The 19,354-nt window shown below is 41.2% G+C and overlaps 1 protein-coding gene across 3 annotated transcripts in view; it reads right to left on the reverse strand.

The window, feature by feature from the left end:
* The window catches only part of TNS3 (tensin 3), a 356,556-nt gene that overhangs the window by 160,599 nt on the left and 176,603 nt on the right, over positions 1–19,354 (reverse strand). For all 3 annotated transcript variants that reach the window (XM_056520279.1, XM_056520280.1, XM_056520281.1), the window contains exons 5-11: positions 17,140–17,181; positions 13,793–13,839; positions 13,031–13,202; positions 12,661–12,711; positions 7,205–7,327; positions 5,528–5,592; positions 934–1,017 (exon numbers count right to left, since the gene is read on the reverse strand). In XM_056520279.1, the coding sequence (XP_056376254.1) occupies positions 934–1,017; positions 5,528–5,592; positions 7,205–7,327; positions 12,661–12,711; positions 13,031–13,202; positions 13,793–13,839; positions 17,140–17,181 (584 nt within the window). The remainder of the gene's footprint in view (positions 1–933; positions 1,018–5,527; positions 5,593–7,204; positions 7,328–12,660; positions 12,712–13,030; positions 13,203–13,792; positions 13,840–17,139; positions 17,182–19,354) is intronic.

The following is a 19,354-nucleotide window of genomic DNA, read 5'->3' on the forward strand; positions in this document are numbered from 1 at the left end:
GGACATAATACTCCCCATTTATAAAGCATTGGTACGGCCTCACCTGGAATATGCTGTTCAGTTTTGGTCGCCTGTACATAAAAGGGACACTGTGGAGCTGGAAAGGGTGCAGAGACGCGCGACTAAACTAATACGTGGCATGGAACATCTTAGCTATGAGGAGCGATTAAAGGAGTTACAATTGTTTAGTCTTGAGAAGAGACGTTTAAGGGGGGATATGATAAACGTATATAAGTATATTAATGGCCCATACAAAAAATATGGAGAAAAACTGTTCCAGGTTAAACCGCCCCACAGGACGAGGGGGCACTCCCTCCGTCTGGAGAAGAAAAAGTTTAGTCTCAAGGGGCGACACGCCTTCTTTACCATGAGAACTGTGCACTTATGGAACAGTCTACCTCAGGAACTGGTCACAGCAGGAACAATTAACAGCTTTAAAACAGGATTAGATACATTCCTGGAACAAAATAACATTAAAGCTTATGAAGAAATATAAAATCCCATCCCTTCCCCAATATCGCGCCACACCCCTACCCCTTAATTCCCTGGTTGAACTTGATGGACATATGTCTTTTTTCGACCGTACTAACTATGTAAGCCTGAAATGTTTGTAGGTAAAGAAAAAGTTTTTAGGAATAGTTTTGATATCAGGTTCTGAAGTCCTTCCATTACAGCATTGTTATTCTGGAGTCTTACACCTGATGGTCAGGTAAAATTAACCCGGCATCCCCTCCCTGTAATCAGGCACAGTCAGCTGAAGGGTTATCTACATTTTCATATGTCATTTCAAGAATGTGTAATGTTTATTGCATAGATATTATTGTATTATATTAATGGTGCATTTACATGTTAAGATTTGGACTATCCTATTGAATTTAGTTGGGAAAAATCTGCAGGATGGAAACATACCCACACGTGATGTAACACACCAACCTTATTTGAGATGGCTGCATAAGTATGGATACTTTATCATCAAAAAACTTCTTCATGGCAAAACGGTCCAGAGCTTGGTCAGCGCTGAAAAAAACAAAACAATAAACTGGCATTAAAAAAAGGTTACTAATGTAATAAATTCATTTTTCTTTTACAAATTAAATCATTAAAGGAGTTTTCTGATGAAAGACGACTTATCTTCTATCCACAGGATAAGGCGTAAGTGTCTGGTCAAAGGGGGTTCAACCATTGAGACCCCCCTATGATCTCCAGAATAGGGCTCCGGATTTCAAGGAGAGCATGTCCATCTAAAGGTTGGGGCCCCCCTCTGGAGATCGCATGGTCACAGCAGTCTCCCTATACTGTAGATAGAAGATAAGTCGTATTTCATTGGACAACACCTTTACTCCCATAATATTTAGATATTCTTAAAAAGGGGGTTATCCAGCCTTAGGAAAAAAGAACTAATTTCTTACAAAACAGCACGGCTCCCTACTTTACACAGTATGTGATTTTACAATTGGATCCATTCATTTGAATGGAACTGAGCTGCAAAACCCCACCCAACCTACAGACAAATGTGATGCAGTTGTTTTTGCAGAAATCAGCTGTTTTTGTAATGCTGGCTAACGAATTTAAGCAGCTCCATTAACCTGGCTTCTATAGTTCAATGAAGCTCCAGAGGTATTAAGATCATTAACGATCATTTACAAATTTAATACTAATAACATTAGAAGTATATTTGTAATATACAATAAAAAAAAAAAATGATTTACTGGGTGAAAAAAATGCTGTCTTGTGCCTGCAGCTTTTGCCTGCGTGACTGTTCAGAGACACAGGGACTGTGGGTAGGACAAGCAAGGCTCTGTGCAGTGAGATCTTTTGACACGCCGCGGCTCACACAGCAGACTTATTGAGCCTGATTTTTTTCAGGTAAAATACACATTTTTAAACGAATGTATATTACAAATATATATATATATATATATATATATATATATATATATATATATATATATAATGTTATTTACATAAAAAGTTTTTGCAAATGACAGTGCCTATTTAAAAAGGAGGTGGCAGACGCATTTCGTAACTGCATCTGACATAGGCTATGACTCTAAAATCCCTGCAGCCTCCCTCCACTGTATCTGTCAACTGTATCCAAGCTGCCAAACTCTGCCAGACACTTTTAGTTTTGGTAAAGGATTTTGTACATTATCACATAGCCAGCAAGACAGCAAAGGAGTATCTGTAGGTTTCAATGAAGAAATAGTATAATTCTAAAGCAGGACAAAATAAAAGGGAAGAATAGATTTTTCATAGTGACGCGGGACTGTATCATTAATGATACCCTGTAAAAACTTGGGGGCTAAACAGCACTGGAAACACAAAATGGGTATGCAAAAAGGTCAGGACCTCTGTACAAAAAGGAACCAATTTCTGACAGAACTAAATGGAATGAAGAAAGTTCACAACTTCCGAATCCCTTGGAAACACATGACAGAGTCTCTCACTTCTTTAAGTGATTCTAAATAAGATAAAATGTACTCTATGTATAAATATAGACTGTATAGAAAGTCCAGGGCCCTTCAGAAAAGAACCGTTTTGTTTTTAAAGCATTCAAAATCCAGTGCTTTTCCTAGTTGTGCAGAGTTGACTGGAATCCATTGCTTATTCCACCTGAATTCATCCCTAGGATTGGCTATCAATGTGTAACCCAGCAACCCAACAGTCTTCAAATGAAAATGAAAATAAACATATATGTTTCTTCTGCATTTCTGAGTCGCAATACAATACAACAATACAAGTGGATGGCATTGTCTTTTAAAATCTTTAGATCATTTGCCACTTTTCTTATTTTTTTTAAAAGTGTACATCCAAAGTTTTCGGCCAGCAATGTTGGCAGCTCATAATGAGCAGACTGGCTAAGAGATTCACTTTTACCCCTTAAAGGGGTACTCCATCCCTAGACATCTTATCCCCTATCCAATGCATAGGGGATAAGATGTCTGATTGCGGGGGTCCAGCAGCTGGGACCCCCATGATCTCCAGCCTGGCACCCTGGCATTCTGAACATATATGTTCAGAATGCCTGCTGTGTTAGGCTTCGGATGGCCGTTGTTGTTGTGCCCCCCTACATTAATGTCTATGGGAGGGGGCATGACGGCTGTGGTCACCCATAATCTGGCACTGAGCGAAATTCACTCTGTGCATGGGGATTACTGGGGTGCTGGCCCTGAGATCGCAGGGGTCCACGCGGCCAGACCCCCGAAATCAGACATCTTATCCCCTAGGGGGATAGGGGATGCGATGCCTAGGAGTGGAGTACCCACTTAGTGATGAAGTGATTTATTTTATTTTTTTCGTAAATAGTTTTTTATTACAGATTTTTTAAGCAACGTACATGTATTAGAGCTGAAAAAACAAAGTGTGTAGAACAAAGGTCATATCCACTCTTGTCTGCACATATATTATCATAACAAATCCACTAAACTATAAGTGAACCAACAAGGGGGGAGAGGGGAAACATTGACAAACAAAGGGTCTTGAGCATCTATGAATAAAGCGGTTCCGGTCAAATGAACCATGATCTATAACATTACATTGTATAACACCTTCGGCATCAGTTCTGCTAATTGCGAGGTTTTGTTACTTTAGTGAAATAAAACTTGTCAGAGTGTTTGTGGGTGAATGGTCAGTCTCCAATATCGAATAAGTATTTGTGTGTTTCGGGATGTTTGTTATTATACATCTCGACAGTGGTGGGAAGATTGCCAAAGTTCCCAACGTTTTTTAAACTTTTGAAAGCGCCCGGAACCCAAAGCAATAATTTTTTCAAAGGAATATGTAGTGTTAATTTTGTTAATCAGGTATTCAATAGTCGGAATCTGATCAGTCTTCCAATGGATGACCACAGTGATTTTAGCTAGGATGCAAAAGATACAGTAGAGATCCCTAACATGGCGTGGTATCGTTTGTAAACTGAGAAACAACAACACTGAGTATGGGGTCCACAGGACAGAGTGTCTTAGAACATTGGTTATTAGGTTTCTACATGATTTCCAAAAAATTTGAGGTTTAGGGTAAGTCCACAATATGTGGTATAATGTTCCTATAGAGTTAGTGCATCGCCAGCAAGAGTGTGATACCCCGGGATATATGTATGCTAGGCGGTCAGGGGTGTAATACCACCTTAAGATAGTTTTTAGAGCTGATTCTATGTGGGTAGAGCATTGGAAAGTAGAGTGTATAGATTTAAATGCGTTTTGCCATTCTACCGCGGAGAAGGAACAATTCAAGTCCCTTTCCCAAAGGCGTATAGGATAGGTTTTGGTGAAGGTGGTGGAGTACAGCATACCATTATATAAGGGTTTCAAACCTTTCATTGGTGTAGCTAGATGTTTGATGGCTATTCCATTAAGTGGATTCGTGGTAGGAGTCAGTGAGTGTAAAAAATGTCTGATTTGGAGAAACTTATAAAATTCCCGAGGTGGCAAGTTAAAACTAGTGCTTATCGTTTGAAAGGAGGTGAGGTGTGCAGATTCCATGATTGTTTTCACTTGTGTTATACCTTGTTTTATCCATAATGACAAATCTAAGTTGGGAATTATAGATTGTATTAACGTAAGCGGTATGTCTCCAATCGTAGGGGGAGTAGAGGGGGTGGAGTTACGGATATAATTTACCCAAGCTAAGTAGCTTGCTTTCACAAGCGAGTGTAACAGAGTGGGGGGGGGGGGGAGAGTTCCCAGTATGGTAAGTATAATAAGTCTTTCGTGGTAAACGGTAACACTGAAATATTCTCCATCTCTATCCATGAGAGATCTGTCCGATTGCTCCACCAATGCCGCAACATGGACACTAGAGTGACCGTGTAATACATTTTTAAATCTGGAGATCCTAGACCTCCCATTGTTGTTGGTTTTTTCAATATATTCACTGATAATCTTGGTCGCTTGCCCGCCCAAATGAAAGAAGAAAGCAGTTTTTGAGCTGCAGAAAAGAAAGAGGGTGGTAATAAGATAGGGAGGGTGCGGAACACGTATGATGAAGTGATTTTTTAATTTTGCGTTTTAATTTTTTACTCCTTTTTAAAAATCTACAAACCCTTATGAGAGCTTGTTGCTTGCAGGACCAATAGTACTTGTAATTACATCATTCATTTTACCACCATTTTTATGCAGCTTTTTTTGCTAGGCTTACACTACAGAATTTTTTTGTGCATTTGCACTTAGAAATTACACTTGGAAATTCCCGTACAGCAGAATCTCATTGCTGTCAATGGGATTCTCGCTGTACAGTGCAGAATTTCCACAGCAGATTTCCACCACTGTAATTCCACTGCCAAAAGAGTGTTCAGCTTTAGCAAAGGATCAGCATTATTTTAACATTCCCGCAATCAACATTAATTGCAGGATCTTAAGGGTAATAGCCTTGCAGTGGTGGCTGCAGGCTATTAGCAGTGGCCCCTGGCTATCGATACCAGCCAATAAAACACCCATATGGAGGGAGATCACATCAGAATACCGCTCAAAAGCCACCACCCCTACCCAGGATGTACCCAAAAGTCCTGGGGAGGGAAAGAATCACTTACCTTGCAGATACATTTGTAAAGTGCATATATGATGATATTACTACTCCAATTCTTCCTTTTCCACCCTGGGGAAAAGAAATAGACATTACAGTGTATTCTAATGATTGGTACAGGTGATGACAAGTTTGGTTAATTTAAAGAAATTAAAAGTGAAACTAACAATATAGACCCTTAAGGAGGGCCTGTGGTCAGTCTAAAAAATAAAGTTAAGTTTTCAACATCACCTTGTAGCTTTAGGTGCCCTGATTACAACTCTGTTTTCACTTTTTTTTTCCTACAGACAATGACCCCCCCCCCCTTCCCCAAGATAAAGGAGTTTCACTATTTGATTGACTACCTGTACTTTTCACTGAACTGAGGGAATTTTATTGCAAATTGTGGTATGAATGCTAGGCTCAGTAGGTGTCATATAAATCTAGACATTATTCACACCCCTGAAGGCTTCTAATCGCATCCAGAGGTTAATATTCACTCCCATTTAGCAATAAAATTCCGTCAACCTGAAAAAAAAAGTACACCCACATTGTTGAATCAGTATATCTCAGGAACATGAGCGATAGCAAGAAGGTAAAAATACTATTGGAATTAGGGCATCTGAGGCAATAAAAAAAAAAAAAAACAACAACAACAAGCATCATTTTTATTCACAGTTCTTCTTTGAATGTGTATTCACATGTACAGTATCCTGCGCATATTTGATGTACAGGATTTAAAGCTGCAGATGTGAAGCTGTGTTCAGTCAATTTGTTTACATTGAAATTTGCCACTTGAAATCCTGCACATCAAATATGTCCAGGATCCTGTACGTGTGAATAGACCCTAAACATGTTTGGATACTTACGTCACTTGGTGAGTCAAGCCCCTGGAGCATAAAGGTCTAAACCCCCTTTTCACGTGACATTTTCTGTATGGTTTTTGGAGGGTTTTCTCTATTTTTTATTTTATTTCTCTAGGCCTTATACATTGCTGTTTAACGGGCTGACTTAATCACACATACGGCATACATAGAATCCTCAACTTTTCCAAACAATGCAGTGGTTTAATTTTACTATACTAGCAATTCCCTAATAAAGTGCCAATATAGGTCTGTACCCAGCGGTCGGACCCCCAGAGATCAGACAGTTATCCCCTATCCTTTGCTTGATATCTTCTTTAAAGGAGTAGTCCAGTGGTGACCCAGTGGTGAACAACTTATCCCCCTATCCTAAGGATAGTGGATAAGTTTGAGATCGCGGGGGGTCCGACCGCTGGGGCCCCCTGCGATCTCCTGTACGGAGCCCCGACAGCCCGTGGGAAGGGGGCGTGTCGACCTCCGCACGAATCGGCGGCCGACACGCCCCCTCAATACAACTCTATGGTTGAGCCGAAGCACTGCCTTCGGCAATCTCCGGCTCTGCCATAGAGATGTATTGAGGGGGGGGGGGTCAACACCCGCTATCTGGCCGGAGAGCCTGGCCCCTGTACAGAGAGATCGCAGAGGGCCCCAGCGGTCGGACCCCCCGCGATCTCAAACTTATCCCCTATCCTTAGGATGGGGATAAGTTTTTCACCACTGGACTACCCCTTTAAGAATTGGGACAGTTTAACATGCATGAATATTGTGTAATAAACTAACCTATGTGCAAAAGAAAACTTAAAACAAGTAGAAAAGCAAAAATAAAAAATGTATTATCTTACTCTGCAATGAATAACCACCACGTGTAGAGGGTCACTGTTTAGCCATGATTCCATTGCCTTGCAAATCGTGCACATTTTATCTAGTGGTGGAGCATGCAGATCAGGCCAACCTAAGTCCATTACCTACAAGTAAAATGGAAATAAATTAATTTTACAGTCATGGTCGTACATGTTGGCACCCCTGACATTTTTTAAGAAAATGAAGTATTTCTCACAGAAAAGGATTGCAGTAACACATGTTTTGCTATATACATGTTTATTCCCTTTGTGTGTATTGGAACGAAACCAAAAAAGGGAGGAAAAAAAGCAAATTGGACATAATGTCACAACAAACTCCAAAAATGGGCTGTACAAAATTATTGGCACCCATAACTTAATAATTGGTTACACACCCTTTGGAAAAAATAACTATAATCAGTCGCTTCCTATATCAATCAATAAGCTTCTTACAACTCTCAGCCAGAATGTTGAACCACTCTTCCTTTGCAAACTGCTCCAGGTCTCTCTTACTGGAAGGGCGCCTTTTCCCAACAGCAATTTTAAGGTCTCTCCACACGTGTTCAATGGGATTGAAATCTGGACTCATTTGTGGCAACTTCAGAACTCTCCAGCGCTTTGTTGCCATCCATTTCTGGGTGCTTTTTGATGTATGTTTGGGGTAATTGTCCTGCTGGAAAACCCAACATCTCGGACACAAACCCAGCTTTCTGACACTGGGCTGTACAGTGGGACCCAAAATCCATTGGTAATCCTCAGATTTCATGATGCCTTGCACACTTTCAAGGCACCCAGTGCCAGAGGCAGCAAAACAACGTCAAAACATAATTGAACCGCCACCATATTTCACTGTAGGTACTGTGTTCTTTTAATTGTAGGCCTCAATACATTTTCGGTAAACAGTAGAATGATGTGCTTTACCAAAAAGCTCTATCTTGGTCTCCTCTGTCCACAAGACTTTTTCCCAGAAGGATTTTGGCTTACTCAAGTTCATTTTGGCAACATGTAGTCTTGCTTTTTTATGTCTCTGTGTCAGCAGTGGGGTCCTCCTGGGTCTCCTGCCATAACGTTTCATTTCATTCAAAGGTCGACTGATAGTACGCGCTGACACTGATGCTCCCTGAGCCTGCAGGACAGCTTGAATATCTTTGGAACTTGTTTGGGGCTGATTATCCACCATCCGGACTATCTTGCGTGGACACCTTTCATAAATTTTTCTCTTGTAAACTACTTGATAATGTTGCGCACTGTGGACAAAGGCAAATCTAGATCTCTTGAGATGGACTTGTAACCTTGAGATTGTTGTTAGTTTTCCACAATTTTGGTTCTCAAGTCCTCAGACAGTTCTCTTCTCCTCTTTATGTTGTCCATGCTTAGTGTGGCACACACAGACACACAATGCAAAGACTAAGTGAACGTCTCTCCTTTTTTATCCAGTTTCAGGTGTGATTTTTATATTGTCCACATCTTTTACTTGCCCCAGCTGAGTTTAAACAATGATGATAGTGGTGTTTATGAATAATTCAAGAGGGTGATGATGGGTGCTTGTATAAACTTGAGGGTATGTATATATATATATATATATAATGAAAGAGGGTGATAGGGTTCCTGTATAAACTGGAGAATCTGTATATAATGATCGGTGTATATGGGAGAGAGGGAAAAGTATGGGGGAGAAAAGTATCTTGATAGGTGTTTGTGAATAATTGGAGAGGGTGATGGTAAATGTTACTGTATAAATTGGAGAATATGCATGTATATAATGAATATTTGTGATGATAGGTGTTTCTGTATAAACTGCAGGATGTGTGTGTATATATTGATCGGTGTATATGGGAGAGAGAAGTATAGGGGAGAAGAAAATGATTGAAGGAGAAGGGGGATGTGAAAGAGATAGAGGATGGTGAAAATAAAAGAAAAGGCTCTTACTTGGATAGATAAAAGCGTAATTTATTTGTAATTTAATAATATAAAACAGGAAAAAACGCTGGGCCCTAGCGCTTATACTTTCCAATGCATATGAAAAAGTTAAAATAATTGATAAATGTAATTCATAACAAGGTCAGTAGATGAAAAGCACTAATTAGTTATACAATGTGCAATGGTAGGTAAATGAACCCGGTGCTGCGACCGCAAGGTATAACAGACCAAGTCAATTGCTCTTGGTACGGCGACCGTAGAGATGTGTGAAATAGTCAAGTAGTCCACGGTGCTGCGACCATATGCCAGAAAGAAGAAACAAAGTCACAATGTAGCGGTACTGCGACCGCAGTTGGTGGTACAATTCAATGGGACACAGTGTGTCAATGTTGCGAGGGTGCGTGCTGTCTCTAACAGAGTGAGGGAGCCATGGATTGGCAGTGGGCCAAAAGGAGGAAGCTCCAGCGGTTTCAAGGCTGGGTAGTGGAAAGGGGGAAGAAATATCTTGTGGTACTATGTACCTCTCACCCGGTCACTCCTATGGACTTTGTGATGTCGGTCCTCACTCTGGAAACGAAGCAGCTTGTTTGTGGCTGTCTGCGGTCACTGGTGCTCGGCTTCTCCTCGTGGCGGTGAGCGTGTTGGGCACGTAATAGAATCCTGGCGCGCTGTGATTGAGCTGGTAATGATAGTGCTTGCAATGGTGTCTACTGCCTTAAGACTAGATGCGTTTCGGACCCTCTAGGTCCGTCCTCAGTAGTCTGCTTGAACACTGCCAAATTGTGCCTTATATACAGTCCAAGTAAAAGATGGAAGGAAAACATGGTGGAAGATCCGGACCCGGGTCCAAAATGGAATAACAGGAATGGACTCGCAGTCCGGGTGGTGAAAAAAGAGGTATCTTTTCACTACTTAATATCTTTTCACTACTTCTCCCACTTGCACCACTTAATTTGATCTTACTCATATTTATTAGATCACTCAGAATATCACCAATTGTTATCCATATCCACTCTTACAATCAGTTATCTTGCCCATTTTTCTTATATATACCTATGTATCTATTGATTTATATATGATTTATATATAATCATACAATTAATCGTTTCCATTCCCACATACACCTGCCAGACCTGTGAATTACACAGCTCTTGTCCCTCCATACACACCATTCATTATATTCTTCTTACTCATGACTATAGATCCATTGATCTATACATAAGTTTACATGGAAAAACTGTTTTCACCTCTACATTTACCCAGCCATACCTGCAAACATTAATTATTCAGCTCTTGTCCCCTCAAACAGACCATTCATCATGTAATATATACTTCACCTATTACCTCCACCAGATCTTCCATAAGAACACACCTGGAGATATATATACACATTTAGGTCAAATCCCCACCTTGTCATATACACATACTAATCATCTACAACCTCTAACTCTTCAAACTCTATTTCCCCAATTCACCTACCTCTTTTTTCACCACCCGGACTGCGAGTCCATTCCTGTTATTCCATTTTGGACCCGGGTCCGGATCTTCCACCATGTTTTCCTTCCATCTTTTACTTGGACTGTATATAAGGCACAATTTGGCAGTGTTCAAGCAGACTACTGAGGACGGACCTAGAGGGTCCGAAACGTGTCTTAAGGCAGTAGACACCATTGCAAGCACTATCATCACCAGCTCCCTCACAGAACCACAGGATCATCACAGCGCGCCAGGATTCTATTACGCGCCCAACACGCTCACCGCCACGAGGAGAAGCCGAGCACCAGTGACCACAGACAGCCACAAACAAGCTGCTTCGTTTCCAGAGTGAGGACCGACATCACAAAGTCCATAGGAGTGACCGGGTGAGAGGTACATAGTACCACAAGATATTTCTTCCCCCTTTCCACTACCCAGCCTTGAAACCGCTGGAGCTTCCTCCTTTTGGCCCACTGCCAATCCATGGCTCCCTCACTCTGTTAGAGACAGCACGCACCCTCGCAACATTGACACACTGTGTCCATTGAATTGTACCACCAACTGCGGTCGCAGTACCGCTACATTGTGACTTTGTTTCTTCTTTCTGGCATATGGTCGCAGCACCGTGGACTACTTGACTATTTCACACATCTCTACGGTCGCCGTACCGAGAGCAATTGACTTGGTCTGTTATACCTTGCGGTCGCAGCACCGGGTTCATTTACCTACCATTGCACATAGTATAACTATCCAGTGCTTTTCATCTACTGACCTTGTTATGAATTACATTTATCAATTATTTTAACTGTTTCATATGCATTGGAAAGTATAAGCGCTAGGGCCCAGCGTTTTTTCCTGTTTTATATTATTAAATTACAAATAAATTACGCTTTTATCTATCCAAGTAAGAGCCTTTTCTTTTATTTTCACCATCCTCTATCTCTTTCACATCCCCCTTCTCCTTCAATCATTTCCTTCTCCCCTATACTTCTCTCTCCCATATACACCGATCAATATATACACACACATCCTGCAGTTTATACAGAAACACCTATCATCACAAATATTCATTATATACATGCATATTCTCCAATTTATACAGTAACATTTACCATCACCCTCTCCAATCATTCACAAACACCTATCAAGATACTTTTCTCCCCCATACTTTTCCCTCTCTCCCATATACACCGATCATTATATACAGATTCTCCAGTTTACACAGGAACCCTATCACCCTCTTTCATTATATATATATATACATACCCTCAAGTTTATACAAGCACCCATCATCACCCTCTTGAATTATTCATAAACACCACTATCATCATTACATATTCACAGACAAAACCATATAACACATTTCCATCACACTCAAGACCTTGAGAATCAGTCACCCCCATTTATCTTTACGAATTTTCTGCTTAATCAGGGTATACAGGAGATTATACCCAGACTGAAGTTCTCGGTCACCACACCAGATTGAGTACATCTCACACTTCCTTAATCTTTTTGAGTTTAAACAATGCTTGAAAAAATCTTATTTTTCCACAATTTTGAAAGGGTGCCAATAATTTTGCCCAGCCCATTTTTGGAGTTTGGTGTGACATTACGAGCAATTTGCTATTTTTTTCTCTCTTTTTGGGTTTAGTTTCAAAAGGGAATAAACATATATAGCAAGACATGGGTTACTGCAATCATTTTCTGTGAGAAATACTTCATTTTCTAGAAAAATGTCAGGGGTGCCAACATTTAAGACTTACACTAAACATGGTATGATGAATGATTACTAACCAATGCTTATCAATGGCAGATAAAGAATTTTAAGGTGCCCTTCACTAGGTGTAGGATGAAGGGCGGTCCAAACCCTTTAAAAGGGTAGCAGTATTTTATAATTACTGCTGCTAACTTATAAGTGTAAACATATTTTTGAAAATATTTCAATACATTATTTTGAATGCTGAGAAAAAGTTAAAAGTATCCTTTAGAAAAAATACAATCTAGCCACCCTCTTTATATAAGCAAAGAAAAAAAAAGAGAAATATGAAGATCATCCTGAATACCTTAGTGTTAAGTTTGGAAAGGTCATAGTGTTTTTCTGATAGATTCAATACCTGTATAAAAAAATAAATAAATAAATAAATTAGGGCATTAACACCACAACGCTTTTAATTAAAGGGATATTTTCTGGGGTTTTTTCCTACAAGGTGGCCCACAGCAACCTGGCTGTGTAAGGAAGTACAGCCTGTCATCCTTCAAGTGACTAGCTTGGTGACCTGTAGCATTGCTGTGGAGGAAAACAGTAAAAGGCATATGGACTCCTTTTTGTCCGCAGCCACTAGAATACATGCTTAATGAGATACAATAGACAACAATGGAGCATTTTAAGACAGTGTTGATACAATACAGACACATACTATTGTTTCTATTTACCAAATAATTGTCCCCATGTTTCGATTTAAGCATCCGCGTTACATCCTGGAGATTATGAAGGTACGTTTCATCTGAGCAGCCACTTTGGAACGATACTGATATAATACGCTCCGTTATAAAGGTGAGGTCAAGTTCATAACCTTCTTCCATGATTCTGTCAAAGTCCAAGTTTCTGATGAATAAAACCCCACAACATTTAAAAAGAAAGTACTGTCATAGTATATACTAACTGCATAAACACCACTCAAGTAAGAACACATTAGGGCAGATGTAGGAACATATTAATGTTGGTTATCTTGTCAGTTTGGGCTTCTCCATAATACCAAGCACAATTCATTTAGTAAAATTTTCTACTTTTCAACTTGTGCTGAAAACAACAGCAGGCCTGACCTGGCGTTGTTCTCAGTCTACCCTAAGTTCATCAACAGGGTGTGGGTTGAGGAAATACATGTTTAACGGGGAAAGATTCTGGTGCAATGCCTAAAGGATGGGCCTGTATTAATAGGAGAAGAAAGAAAAAGCAAGACCGAAATATAGAGATATTTTAGAACATGAAAAAGTTCATAAGATAAGAACACACCAAGTTTGCAATACCTTATTATACTTTATAAACACTATGTAAACATGACAAGATCATGCAATTCAGGACAGCTGATACAGGAACTCTGTACAGAACAAGTGCAGTAAGGAAATAAATGTGATCAAAGTCCAAAGATGCAGTCACACATAAATACACCAAAAATAATTGTCAGGATGACTTACTGAGACAATTTGTCACAAGAAGAGCTTTTTGAGGAGATGTTCGATTCCTGATAATAAAAAACACAATAGTTTGGTAAAAAGATACTGTAACTATGATAGAATATCACTGAAGACAAGAACATCATTGACAAGAAATGTTCAGCTAAGAGATTTAGATATGCAAAGTGGTCGTATATGTCAGCAAGAACCAAAATTCTATAATTTGAGGTATTTGGGGTAGGACATACAATTTCACTATAATGAGCCTTCTAGTGACTAAAATACTAATACGGTTAGAGTTCCTGTCTAATCATTGGAGGTTATGGCAAGAAGGCAAAAAAGTCTCCTAGACCAGCATTTATTAAAGGGGTAGTCCAGTGGTGAAAAACTTATCCCCTATCCTAAGGATAGGGGATAAGTTTGAGATCGCGGGGGGTCCGACCGCTGGGGCCACCTGCGATCTCTCTGTACGGGGCCCCGGCTCTCGGCCCAGATAGCGGGTGTCGACCCCCGCACGAAGCGGTGGCCGACACGCCCCCTCAATAAATCTCTATGGCAGAGCCGGAGATTGCCGAAGGCAGCGCTTCGCCTCTGCCATAGAGTTGTATTGTGGGGGCGTGTCGGCCGCCGCCTCGTGCGGAGGTCGACACGCCCCCTTCCCGCGGGCTGTCGGGGCTCCGTACAGGAGATCGCAGGGGGCCCCAGCGGTCGGACCCCCCCGCGATCTGCAACTTATCCCCTATCCTTAGGATAGGGGATAAGTTGCTCACCACTGAGTCACCACTGGACTACTCCTTTAAAGTCAGTGTGGAAGATAAACAAAAATGGTCTATTTCTTAGACAGTTCCAACATAGACTAGAAAGAGTTCAACAAGTTTTTGTTAGTGGCTGTTTGAAAATATGGTGCAGCTTTGAAACGTTAAGTTTTGGACCACTTTTAAATTACCCTACCTTTTTGTCAAATTTGTTCTAAAAATCGGTCTAGTAACATGTGCCTGCAAGCTGCACAAAAATTCTGGTGCCCACACTGTTTATCTTCCCCCAATGTCACTTGGATCTGTATAAACATGGATCAGTCACAACCTCTTGAGTTATAGATGGAAGCTGTGACACTAGTGGGAATGCTATACTGAAAAACATACTGAGGAAAATTTATCATTTGTTTTACCTTTTTTTTTTTTTTTTTTTGGTGGTAAATTGTCTCTCATGAGTGTACAATTGCTGAAAAAGTTGTAGTGTCTCACAAAAGCATTCTGATTGGGTGTTCATATTTTTACCCCACAGCTTGAAGATTAAAGGAGTAGTCCAGTGGTGACTCAGTGGTGAGCAACTTATCCCCTATCCTAAGGATAGGGGATAAGTTGCAGATCGCGGGGGGTCCGACCGCTGGGGCCCCCTGCGATCTCCTGTACGGAGCCCCGACAGCCCGCGGGAAGGGGGCGTGTCGACCTCCGCACGAGGCGGCGGCCGACACGCCCCCTCAATACAACTCTATGGCAGAGCCGAAGCGCTGCCTTCGGCAATCTCCGGCTCTGCCATAGAGATTTATTGAGGGGGCGTGTCGGCCGCCGCTTCGTGCGGGGGTCGACACCCGCTATCTGGGCCGAGAGCCGGGGCCCCGTACAGAGAGAGATCACAGGGGGCCCCAGCGGTCGGACCCCCCGCGATCTCAAACTTATCCCCTATCCTTAGGATAGGGGATAAGTTTTTCACCACTGGACTACCCCTTTAATGGTCTGAGATGACTGGTGTTTGTGATGGTAAGAATAACATTGTAGACTGCTCCCCATACTTGATTGTATTATAAGCGGCATGAACACATTATGGCCTGTGAAACCAAGTAATTCCAAACAAGATATTACATTTAAAGATAGACTTGTGCCACCTACTTCGCTCTAAGCAAACCCAGCCACACATTTATTTCCTAAACATGTGCGTTTTCAATCAGATCTGTGAGCCGCTACTAATGTATTGAAGTACAATTTACACACATAAACATTGGGCAATACAGTTGATTCAATAATATGATACATGTACATACCATAGGTTAAGCTACTTTGTTGTTCCGAGGTAGCATACATATGTATACACACACACGTACACAAATATATACCTTTAATTACGGTAGTCACTAAAGTCGGAACAGTTATTTTATTTTCTGCCAGCAGAGGGAGCTTCTAAACCAGGATTACCTAAACACACAACTGTACAGCCAAGATATTTCTGGTGGGAATTTATCAAGGCTTATAGGCTTACATACAAACTTCAATTTGGACAAATATTTGCAACTTTTCTGTGTTTTATTCATTTTGGCACCTCCTCCACCACTCAATAGGTGGTGTACAAACCACATGTCAAAAAAGTGTATTGGAAAAAATATATATGCATTCACACTAAGCAAATTCAGCAAGGAATACTATTTGCTTAGAGCAGAAATGATCCAGAATCGGTGCTTTTGTCCATGAGAATTTGCTGCGGACATAAGCATTGTCATATTGACAAATGGGACTTTCCTGCCTAACTCATGCAGAAGATTAAGCATGCTGATAGGTGTGCAGTTCAAGTCAGAACTTTCTGTAGCAAATTTTCCATAGTGGAAATGGGGCCTAACCATTAATAAACTGAAACTGACATAAAGTAGAAAGAACAAGCTTGAAAAAAGGTGTATAAAGTTGCAAATGATAAATCCTGCATAAGACTTTAGTCTTGGAACCCTTCAGCTACGCTTTAACATTTGTCGGACACACATAGTAACTTACAGACACAAGGCTTTCCTATGCAGCCTAAGGCAGGAAAGACAGTCACAATCTACTAAGGTTAAGAAGAAGCTATGGAAGCAAAATAATTGTTGCCTGTGCGCTGCATAAGTTGACAAAGTTGTGTTGGATCCATGACGTGTGCCGCAGACACTTTATTCCTACACCTGTGTTATTGGAAATACTGCTGCTAGTCTGCTCTGAGCACCATCCGGACCCCTGGAGCGATCACCCGTGAGTCTGCTTACTCCATATTATATTCGGTAGTTCCAGCTACCTTTTCTACATGCACAATCTACTAAGTGTCTTCTCCCTTTATGTCATGCCAATGCCTTGTTATGCAATCTGACAATGTGACCTTCGGACTATAAAGTTGTGACTCCTGGTGTAAAGTATCTGTAGACAGGTAGGGTGATCTTTTTATAGTGCATCATTCTTATGTGGTTGTAGATATTACAAAACTGTAAGCACAGACGTGTCATAGATCATATTCAGGCAGCTTGCCAGATGCAGGATTAACTTTACAGCGATTCACATACTTCTGTTGAATGACTCTTGAATGAAAACTGTTGTAATAACACTTAATCAGATTTAGGTAAAGTTAATACCTACCAATTCAGTCACATGACTTGCACACGAGTTAACATTGTTAGGCTGCAAAGGAAAATGAAGAAAAAAAAGACGGACAAGGTCATAAGGGTTCTTAATTTTATTGTAGCATTGGATCTGGGCAAAAATAACAAATCTGTGACTGTTAAATCAAAGTTGCAGTAACTAAAACATTGGTGAGATGTAAATTCAAGGAGTCAGAAGAGTTGTTGTGCATTTCTTGCCTAAATGTATCATTTACAGATTATTAAGTGTGGGCAACAGCGTGTGTGTGTGTGTGTGTGTGTGTGTGTGTGTGTGCGTGTGTGCGTGTGCGTGTGCGTGTGTTTATGCTACTTGAACCTTATATCAAAATGGTCAAAGATAAAATATGCCATCATTTTGTAAATTACTTTGATTTTGAATTTGGGGCTGGAATAACTTTACTGAGTGTTTGTTCTCCCCACTACATATAACTGTACCTTAAAGGGGTACTCCTCCCCTAGACATCTTATCCCCTATCCAAAGGATAGGGGATAAGATGTCAGATTGCCGTGGTCCCGCTGCTGGGGACCCCCGGGAATCGCCGCTGCAGTTCGCTCTGCACGTAATGACAGGCAATACAGGGGCCGGAGCATCGTTATGTAATGGCTCCGCCACTCGTGACGTCACGGCCCGCCCCCCTCAATACAATTCTATGGGAGGGGGCGTGGTGATCGTCACGCCCCCGCCATAGACTTGAACTAAGGGGGCGGGCCGTGATGTCACGAGGGGCGGGGCAATGACGTCACGCTGCTCCATCCCCTGTATCGCCCGTCATTACGCACAGAGCAAACTCGCTTTGTGCAGTAATGATAGCGCGGTGCAGCAGCGGCGATCCCCGGGGTCCCCAGCAGCGGGACCGCAGCGATCTGACATCTTATCCCCTATCCTTTGGATAGGGGATAAGATGTGTAGGGGCGGAGTACCCCTTTAAGAGACTGAGTTTCCCACTCCAACTCCATCGCACCTAACTCCAGCATGGGACCCAGTGCCGTAGAATCACATTTACTAGGTCTTCTGCTGAAGAAGGGTTCCATAGACACAAAATGGGAAGCTCGCTCTCCTACTGCCCAGTTATATGCAGTGGGGAAAAGGGGCACTTGGTAAAGCTATTCTGGCACCAAATTTAAAATCATAGTCATGTAGGAAAATTGTGAACAGTGCTGTTTATAGTCATTTTTTATAAAAGTGAAAAAACTGTGGCAGCCCGCTTTAAAGAGTTATCTGCTAAACAAAACACATTCTACTATTTTCAATAACAGATGTTTCCACAGCACCACTCATAATAGTGAGCTCTGTTATCTAAGCTAACTGTATAGTTGGGCCACCCACTGACATTACATTATTCCATTGATAGCTCTAGGTAAAAAAAGGTCAAACATAAACCCTGTGAAAAATACTAAAAGTATAATTTGGAATAAAAATACATGATGTTCATTCCCATACTGTGAGTGCTGGGATATTCACTGTAGATTGTTCTGAATTCAGTGATTTACGGTCTTCCAGGTTATTACTCCCAGATGTGGAGGTATTACGGTGCTGATTACAAGGGAGGGGGGGGGTCTCGCCCCACCCCCTCCACTGCCTCACATGTCGGTTCGAATTGCACAGGTTTGTTACCCTAGCAATGATTCGAGGCATACAGAGTAATTGCTATATTCATTTAACGTAGTCACATAAGGAGTGCCCATGCACATGGAGTATTAAACCACCAGCTGAAACAAATAGGTTCATGAGTATGGCACAGCCGTTACTGCCCATTAATCTGCAGCTAACAATAGATCATAAAGCAAATCTATTAACATGAACAATGTGAAAATTGCATGAAAGAAACTTGTCACAGGCTATACTTTTCTGGTCTTTATTGTTTCTATGGAGACACAACTATTTTGTGTACCCAGATATTTACTAAGAATCTAAAAATGAAAATGTCTACTGTGGGCGACATGGGGGGGGGGATGTATGCAGGAGGTTAAAAGAAGGCCCTAACTTGTGACTGGAAATCTTAGAATCGCCACATTGCTTTTTGCTGTAGAAACAATGTGGATAAGAAAACCTTCAGTTTATCAATTATGTTGCGGATCTGTTGTGGATGGTCACCGTGTGTTTTAACCCTTTCAACAGCAAAGCTTGGCATGGAAATTTTCTGACCTGAGAATCCCTGAGGAGGCAAGCAAGTCTGAGCAATAGGTCAACA

Source organism: Hyla sarda, chromosome 5 (genome assembly GCF_029499605.1).
Source record: "Hyla sarda isolate aHylSar1 chromosome 5, aHylSar1.hap1, whole genome shotgun sequence".
Taxonomy (NCBI): Eukaryota; Metazoa; Chordata; class Amphibia; order Anura; family Hylidae; genus Hyla; species Hyla sarda.